General features: G+C 57.7%; 1 protein-coding gene across 2 annotated transcripts in view; it reads left to right on the top strand.

Moving 5' to 3' along the window:
* The first annotated feature begins 3,513 nt into the window (after positions 1-3,513).
* TET3 (tet methylcytosine dioxygenase 3) overlaps positions 3,514-9,127 on the top strand; it is a 97,264-nt gene continuing 91,650 nt past the window's right edge. The window contains exons 1-2 of one of the 2 annotated variants that reach the window (XM_073897517.1): positions 3,514-3,805; positions 5,898-6,614. In XM_073897517.1, the coding sequence (XP_073753618.1) occupies positions 6,312-6,614 (303 nt within the window). In that variant the 5' untranslated portion in view covers positions 3,514-3,805; positions 5,898-6,311. Of the gene's footprint in view, positions 3,806-4,665; positions 5,046-5,897; positions 6,615-9,127 lie in introns of those variants that run through there. The other variant, XM_025868377.2, reaches the window with a different exon arrangement.

The following is a 9,127-nucleotide window of genomic DNA, read 5'->3' as shown; positions in this document are numbered from 1 at the left end:
GACGTGGGGATTGTTATAGAGAAACCTAACAGGTCCTGCTACATCCGGTCAAATCAAGGTTTCGGTGGGGGGGTGGGTACCAAGGCCTTTTTCCCTGTTGGGTATTCAGCAGCCTGAGTCTCAGAGTCCATCAAAGTTCCCACCCTCCTGCCCAGCCTCCTTAGGTTAGAAGATTTCCAGGTTATTTCATCTTTTTCCTATTATGGTGGGGGCCTCGCATTCTCCTTGCAAGTTATATAGTCTATTTGATTCAGCCTAAATTCAAAATGAAGTCACAGAAATAAAACATGAAAGCATTTGCTGAGCTACTCAAAAACATAGTCTAGATACCCTACACACATCACACTAACCACTGCATGTCCAAAAGGAATCCACTGATGAATCTCCCTTCTCCCAGGAGCAAAAGGCCAGCTTCTGCCCCGTATCAGCCCTGGCCCTGATAGGAGAATCACAGAGGTCCCAGATTGTAGGCCCAATTGTGCCACCTGGTAGTGAATGACCTTGGACAAATTACCTCTCTGAGTCCCAGTTCCTTTATCTGTAAAATGGTGATAATAAGAAGAAAAGCTATGTCACAGAAAGAAAAGGAAAGTAACACTTGCCCTTGGTGTATTAGCCACTATGCAGACAGAATGATAATGTATGTGGAAGTTCTTTGCAAAGGGAAAGCTCTATGCGAACAGTAGCTGATAACATTTTTAACCAATGCATGATCAAAGAAGAAACACGTCCCCAATCAAATAAACCTCCCAATGCCTTCAATCTTGAACACGAAGCCCAGGCATGGACCTGGCTGTCTATTTACATTTCTGCAAAAAGTTCCATAGGACAAAGCTCCTTCTTCAAACAGGACAAATTGCTTATTAGCTAAAGAGAAGGAGCACGGTCAAGCATCTCAGAGGTAAGGGACATGTGATCATTTGCAGGTTCCGCAAAAAAGCAGCAGTACTGATTCCACGAAGTGACTTCCAGAAGAACCACGCGGGCACATCCAACTCAACTTCCTGTGCTCTTTTGCCGGGTGCTGAAGCCACCGCAGTTCCTCCATGGAGCTGGAAGTCCTCATTATTTCCCAGCCCCACCTCCATCCCCAAGCAGGGCAACGCCCCCTGCCCACCCTGCAGAGCCTGCAGCCCACTGGGGCTTCTTTCCTTCGCGACGGGATTTCCCTTTCTAACCCTTGGGGCAGCTGCGGCAGCCAGGTCCTGACCTCATCGGAGCCCTGGCCTAAAAAGGCTCAGTCTTCGGTCGCTGGGGGGGTGGGGCCCGCCACGCTGCTTAATAAAGGGAGCCTCTCTCGGTCTCCCTCCTCTAAGCGCCTCGGGCCCGATCCCGGCCGCCGGCGGGGTGCTGAACTGTCTTCTTCTCAACCACTGGCTTCCACCAGTCCAGTGCTTCTGCAACTTCGGCGTGCATCTCCCAAAGGGCTTGTTAAAACACAGCACTGGGCCCCACCTCCAGTTTCTGCTCGAGTAGGTTTAGGGTGGGGCCCGAGAGCTGGCATTTCTAACAAGTTCCCAGGTGCTGGTGACGCTGCGTCTGGGGACCACGGTTAGCGAACCACTCACTGCCTCTAGCTTAATGTGGCCGCGGGACAGAGAGGCTCTGCCGCCCTGAGTGCGAGGAAGGAGTAAGCCGGCAGCACGAGAGGCTGCAGAGCCCAGAAGGCCCGCTGGAAAAAACCCCTTGGAGGCCTGTGGGTCTTCCGTGTCACTGGGATATGTCATTAATCAGGTTCTACTGACCTCGTTTCTTCATTCAACACATATTGATCCAGCGCTAGGTCTAGGGTTACAAAGGTGGAAAGATGAGGTCCCAGCCCTCCCAGAGCTCATGGTAACTGGGAGGGAAATGTGCAAACAATTACAATGCTGATAAGATAACTGGCAAAGGGAGGGAGCTTCAAACTTCTGGGGTAGGGGTGGGGGTGGGTGGGGCTCTGGAATCCCAGGAGCTGGAAAAAGTTTCACAGAAGAACTGGCATTTATGCGGAGACTTGCAGGATGAGTGGGAATTTGGCAGATAGAAGGAGTAGCTGGAGGGGGTTGGTGGTGAGGGGCGAAGGGGTTTCCCTAGGCACAGGGAATGAGCAAATGAGACTGTCCAAGTGCAGGGTTCCAGAGGGAGAAGCTGCTGGGAAAGCACAGGCAGGTGTCGGGCTGGGCCCAGTTTCTCCCCCACCTCTCGGGTGGCTCCTTCTCAGTCTCTCTGGCTGGCCCCTTGTCAGCCGCTGTTCGTCGGGAGCTGGCGTTCCCTGGGGCTCTGTCCTGGCTGCCTTCTCCTCTCACGCTCCGTGTCCACTACCCGTGAGCCCCTCCACACCTGAGGCCTCACTTACACGGTGCTCAGCAATGGGGCCCACATGTGTGTGTTTCCAGCCCAGGCCCCATCCCTCAGCTCCACACGGATGCCTCCAGGTATCTCTCCTCCCGCACTCTGTCTTGGTGAATGGCACCAGCATCCACCTAGCTAGCTAAGCCAGGGGGTTTTGTGAAACAGCCCCCTCATAGATAGCTGGTGGAGAGTACTTTGGCACAGGAAATTGCTCAGAATACAGGAGGAAAGATGCCAGGCTCAAATTCTGAACCTACCATTTACTAGCTGAGTGACCTTGGGCTAGTTACTTAATCTGTTTCTTTATCTGTAAAATGACTTTCATGATAGTACCTAGTTCACAAGGTTGTTCTACGGATGAGACAGTAACTATTCTCATTTATTAAGCCCTATGAAGAAAAAAAGAAGTAACTGATTTCAAGTAGCGCGGTCCAGAGAGCTGTGGGCCAAGTACTTGGATTCTCTCAGAGATGGTGAGTGCCTTGTCCAAGGTCACTCTGCTAGCAAATGACACAGCCGGGTCTGGAACCCAGAATTTGCTGTCCCTAAGCCACCTGCTTCGCCCCATTGTCACGCTATCTGGAGATTGTGTAACAAATAGGGAAATGCTTATGGCATAATGGTAAGTGAAAAGAAGGCAAGCAAATTGTGTAATCAGAGTGCGTACAACCATGTTATTAAAAAAAAAGGAACTAATCTACAAATAGAAAAGGCTAGAAGGAAATATACACATGGCTAAATGTGGTTGTATTTGGGTGATGTTTGTCTTCGAATTCTCTGTATGTTTTACATTTTCTTTTATATAATTTTTATTAAAATTATTTAAAACATTAAACATTTATTACATTGACAACAATTTCAAGTCCGCAACCTGTTCTCATATTTGGTTGAAAATTACACTAAGTATCTCCTCTCAGTTCTAGACTTACTTCCCTGAACAGAAACTCTTTAGTCCTCTCACACACCAAGGTAGGAAGTAAGTATAGCAGCCATGTTCCCCACCCACCCACAGCTGACAACCTGACCACTGGCGCACGCTGTCAAAAAAAGGCCTGCGAGGAGGGAAGTTCCAGGCAGAACCCCGGCTTCTCCTGCCGCCTAGGGCTTTCTGGACAGCGCTACTTGAGATCAGTTACTTTTTTTGTTTCTTCTAAATAGCCGGCCGAATGCTCTTTTTCCAGTTCTGGCTGAGTTGTTAGCTTCAGCCGGGCGGGGATGCCTGCCAGGTACCTGGCTCCCTGAGCACCGCCCAAACTGGTCAGGCCAGTCCGCCCCAAGGTTGTTTCTGCCAGGACTTGCCCGCGCGCGAGCGTGTGTGTGTGTGTGTGTACGTGTGTGTGTTAGAGACCCACCCTTCTCCCCAGCAACCCAGGTAGGAGGAAGGCAGCTGCGGACACCAGCCTGGCAGTCAGGCCAGATGGGTGGAGCTGAATTAATCTAACCTGGAATTTCAATTTGGCCTGCACAACAGGTGAGGGAAAAAAAAAAGCAGCAGAGAGAACGGGCAGTTGGGCAACTTGGAAATATTCTTGTGCCTTGCTCCTTGTCCTCTGTCTGGAAAATAGCCCAGGGTGACTTTTCAAAGTGTGTGCACCCGCTAATGGGGCTTGGTTGCGCCACGGCCCCGTCGGAGGTTCTCTGAGCCCCTCCTGAACGCTGTCCTCCTCCGTTACCCTCCGCGACGCGCCCGTTCCCCCTCCTCCGGGAGGCAGGGCGGGGGTATCGGATTAGTCTTTGTTTTCGACGCGAAAGAGCCGAGCGCGGCGCGGGGGAGGCTCGCGATGGCAGGGCGCTGGGGTCCGCCTGAGTACGGCGCTCGGCCGTGACCCCTGCGAGGGTGCCCCGCAGCCGGCCCGCAGCCTCTGTCCCCGGGTACCCCCTCCTTGCCGGCCAGGCTGACTCGGTACGCAAACGCGCGATGTCCCCCATTGTCCTGCCTCGGAATGAGCGAGCGGCAGCCGGGAGAGGGGGGTCAGTCAGGCCCAGAGCTCAGGGCTCCCGGGGGTCCGGGGCCGTCCCAGACCGCTCGGGCCCGCAGGGAGCGGCAGGAAGTGGGGACACCGGGGCCGGCTCGGCCAAGGGCCTAGGCTGGGAGGTCCGCGTGCCCCACCCCGCGCGGCCCGCCTCGCCCGCCCGGGCTGCAGAAGCGCCGGAGGGCGGGGGCCGCTAGCCCGAAGGGGGCAGCCGGGTCCTGGGAGGGCCGACGCGGGGGCGGGGAGGTGCTGCAGGTGCAAAGGCGCGGCGGCCGAGCCGGGCCCTGCCGCCACCCGCTCGCGGGCTGTCCGCTCCGTCCCCTCCCCCTCCGCGGGAACAACCACCTCCCCCCCCCATTCGAGCAGCCCCGGGCCGGGCGAAGGGGGCGGCGGGGCCGGCGAGGCCGGCGGGGCTCGGCGGGGCCGCACGTGCGCGCCCTCCCGGGCGGGGGAGTCCCCGGGCGAGCACGTGCCGCGGCGCGCGGGGGGCGGGGAGTCCCGCGGACGCCTTCATTGCTGCTGCTGCTGCCGCCGCGGCCGCCGCTGCCTCTTCCTTCCTCCTGCGCCGTCCCCTCCTCGGCCCGGGCGGGGGGCTCCGCGCGCCGAGCTCGGCCCGGCCAGGCGCTCCGTGAGGCGGGCGCCCCAGGCGGCGGCGGCGGCCGCGACGGTGGTGGCGGCGGCAGCGCGGGCCGGGAAACTTTGCCCCTTTGTGCGCTCCGCCCCGGAGGCGGCGGGCAGGTCGGTGCAGTCGGTGCCTTTCCGGCTCCGGGGTGGGGGAGGGGCGGCGGGGAGGCGTGGGGGGGGGGGCCCCGGCCCGGGGGGGGGGGGGGGGGGAGACGGCCCGGGGGCCAGCCGGGGGGGCCGCTACTTTGTTGCGGGGGACGGGGCGGGGGTGCTACGGGTCACAGTGTAGCGGAGCCGGGCGGGGGCGGCGGGGCGGGGCGGGGGCTGCGGAGCCGCCAGAGCCGAGCGGCCGAGGCCCCAGAACAAAGGAGCCCGAACGGCGGCGCGCGCGCGGCCCGGCCCGAGCTGGAGCGCGCCCCCCCTCCCCGCGCCCCCTCGGCGGAGCGGGCCGCCCTCCCCCGTCTGGCCGGCGGGCGGGAGGGGGGGCGCGGCAGGGCGGCCGGCGCGGGCTACCCCGGGCGCGCCCCCGTTCAGGCCGCTTCCGTGCCGGGGGCGCTCGGGCAGCCCCGCCGAGTGAAGCTCTCAGCAAACTTTATTTTGAAAGCTCTGCTCCCTCGGGGAGGGCCCAGCGACCTCCAGTGAGGGGTGTGTGTGGGAATTTTGGTGAAACTCTCCCAAGCCCGTGGGGGTGGGGCAGAGGACAACTTTCTTAGAAATCTCACCTTGATCACCCCTTTAAATTCGTCGGGCAGGTTCCCTTAGCACCCCCATCGGGCGCTAGGCCTCCTCCCGCAGGCGGGGAGCGGGTGCTGGTGCGCCCCTGCCAGAGGTTCTGGGCAGGACTTTGTTTGAGCAAGCCCTTTCTCTTCCCCCATTTTCTCTTTTTCCAGAAGCAGGAAGAGGTAACATGTGAAAGTTGTCCCTGAGCCTCGAGTGATGCGCTTCCCCTTTCTGTCTCTGTTTTAGGCAGCGCTGCCTCCTCCATCATCCTGCCCCCGGAGGACAAGTACCAGGAGAAACTCCTCACCCTGCCCAGCCCCCACCACAGACCCACCTGCTCACCTCATGCCTGGGTCCAGGGTGGGTGAGGGTGAAGAACCCACCCAGCCAAGATGATCCTTTCTCTGGGGACCGCTGCTGGTGTCTTGTCCCAGATCCTGGGCCCCAGCAGATGGGAGAGTGGCCCCCAACTGAGCCCTATCAGACTGCTGCAGAGGAGGTGAAGAGGCGCCTATCCTGGAGACTGGAGCTACTTGCCTTCACCCCTGTGCACTCTCGACTGTTTTAGGAAAGAAGGACCTGGTGGGGGCCTTGACAGGCAGGCGGGAAGCTGGACCGTGGCTCTCCTCCGGCACCTATGCCCCTACCTCTGGCAGCATCATGAGCCAGTTTCAGGTGCCCCTGGCAGTCCAGCCGGACCTGCCAGGCCTTTATGACTTCCCTCAGGGCCAGGTGATGGTAGGGGGTTTCCAGGGGCCTGGGCTCCCCATGGCTGGGAGTGAACCCCAACTTCGAGGGGGTGGAGATGGGCGAAAGAAACGAAAACGGTGTGGTACCTGTGAGCCCTGTCGGCGGCTGGAAAACTGTGGGGCCTGCACCAGCTGCACCAACCGCCGCACGCACCAGATCTGCAAGCTGCGAAAGTGTGAGGTGCTGAAGAAGAAAGTGGGGCTTCTCAAGGAGGTAAGCTGGCCCTTGCTTGGCCGCCCTGCCCTTTCCCCGAAGCTGATGTACTCTCAGGGTCTTGTCAGAGGCTGTTGGGCCCCTTCTTCCATTCTCATCCTTTCAGTCTAACTTTGAATGGGGCCATGGGTCGGAGCCGGCTTGCTCTCCTTTGCCGAGCTGACAGTTGGTAAGAGAGAAACCGGGTAGCAGGGTTCTCCGGCTAGCACTCTCATCTCCGATGTTTGCGTTTGATGCATCCAGCCTTATTTCTAGAAGTTTTTTGTCCTGCGTGAAGCCTCAGATGTACTTCCAGGTCACACCAATGCTTGGGTGACGTGGGGTAGTGATGGTGTCAAGTAAGGGGTGGAGATTGAGGGATTTGGAAAGAAAGATTTGGGGTGACAGGGTGGCTTTATGCTGCCCTGATGGAATGGGATGTGTCTTTTCCTAAGCCTTTCCTTGGGCACCATCATTCTTCTCAGAAGGACAGCAGGAGTGCCAGTTGGAACTGGGAGTTTGATGACATCCCACGATTTGGGTTCCCCTACTGGACTGAGGTACTTCTGGAGGTCAAAGGCTTTTCTTTATCTCTTGTATTCTCAGGACCTGGCTCAGTTCCTTGACATGTAGTTGGCACTCAGAGACTAGCTGAATGGATGAATGAATGAATGATGTGCTTTCGAGACACTGTCAAGCCCAGGAAAGAGTACTCCCTTTATTTGGAATAGGGGGATGGAGGCAGGAAAGGAGGAGCGGGGATGAGATGAAAGGGGGAAGTGGAGAGGTAGTGACCCTGCATTGGCTATCTTTCCCTTCTATTCTGGTGGCGGGCTGCCAGCACGAGGTTGGTGGCAGCCTGGATAGCGGAGAGTTGGCAGAAGTAGGGACGAGCAAAGCTGAGCAGCTCGGGAGGAGCGTGTAGCAGCTGAGGTCGCTGCAGGCAGCGGAACTGGCGCTGGACAGAGCCGGCGGCCTGCGCGGTCTGCGGGGCTCCTCCGCTCTGCCACTGATTTGTCCAAGGGCTCAGACGCCTCGGGCCCCCTCTCCGGGCCTGTCTTCTCCCCGGGGAAATGGAGGGGTTGTGCTTGATGGCCTTTGAAGCCCTTTCCAGCTGGGCTGGGAGCCGCTGTGTTTCTGAGGGCTAGGGCACCTGTGGCTTCCATGGGCTGGCGGCTGGCGCTCAGGATTTCTCTGACCGCTGAGCGCCCAGCTGTGCCGTGAGCTTGGTGGGGCTGTGGTCCCGTGGCTGGGAAGAAAGCTCCAAGTGTTGGGGGCAGGGAAGTGGGTGTTGGTGGGATGTTTTTTGCTCCTTTTCACCTTCTCTTGTCCACTCCCTGTGGAAGCGGCATGTCATGGCCCAGGACCACAGACTGTGCTCTATTTCCCCGGTCTCTGGTTAAAGCAGGCAGCTCCCCACCCCTGCCTGGGAGACAGTGTCCAGCCCCTGTATGTTGCTGGTGTTGTGGGGAGTTGGCATCCTGCTGGCCCAGGGCCCTGTGGGTCATTTCTGAAAGTGGGGAGAAGAGCAGGGGTAGGCTTCACTCCTGGGCATGAGATTGGTGTTTTGGTGTAAGGAAGACCTGCTCAGTCTACTTTTAAAGATTGGTTCCATTGCTTGCTTCCTTCAGGTGTTCACCAGCCCCCCCCCCCGCCGCCTCCCACCCCTTATGTTTCACTCCACTTCTCCCGTGATCAAAACCGAGGAGTAGGGGGGTTGATCTTTCTGAGCTGAATGTTCCTGGAACCAGCGGCCCTGGTGAGCCGTGTTTGAGCTTTTCTTAGAGCGGCACCAGTGTAGCATACCTGAGTGAAAGGGGCAGAGAGTGAGGCCAGGGTCCTGTCATCCTTGGGCATAAGCTGCCGGCCTGGGTTGCTTGGTGATCATGGGTAAGATACAGGGATCTGGCTTGGCTGAGGCTTAGAGACAGCCCTGCTGAGAGATCTGTGTCCCTGGGGACGTCGCCATGGCCAGCTGTCCCTCTAGGCCCCCAGGGTCTATGGCTGGTGGCCCGAGGTGTCCCAGGACAGAAGGTCTGCATACTGGCGTGTAGACCAAAGCTGGCCCACAACAGAGTTCTCCCAGTTTCTAGAGAAACAATGGAAAGGGGACAATGGAGTGAGCTAACTTTTTTTGACCTGTTTTAAGGATAGGTCCTTTCTATTTGATGTTCAAAAGGTGCTTTCTTTTACCAAATGAAGGTGCTGGGAGAAAGTAGACCTATTTTTTTTTTAAGTCTTTACTTGGTAAAATACAAGATGGTAACTACTAGCTCTAGATCTACGACTTTCTTTTTTTATTGGTTTGTGAAAGCTGAAAGCATGGGAACCACTGTCCAGGCCACGCTGCATTTAATGAACACATCTCTCGTGCCGTCACGGAGCTGAGAAATGCCCTGAGAGGCTCTGCTTGAGTGATGGAGCCCGAGAGCCAGCCCAGCATTTACCAGCCCCAGGGCCACTGCTGGGACCTTACACATTAGATCTGAGCAGCCTTGTAGCAGAGGGAATGTGTCCTGGGATTGGGGAGGTTG

The sequence above is a fragment of the Callorhinus ursinus genome, unplaced genomic scaffold, assembly GCF_003265705.2.
Source record: "Callorhinus ursinus isolate GAN/ISIS: 27379988/994484 unplaced genomic scaffold, GSC_fseal_2.0 scaffold10, whole genome shotgun sequence".
NCBI lineage: Eukaryota > Metazoa > Chordata > Mammalia > Carnivora > Otariidae > Callorhinus > Callorhinus ursinus.
The sequence above is the reverse complement of the archived record's forward strand: the minus strand, read 5'-3'. Positions and strand labels throughout refer to the sequence as shown.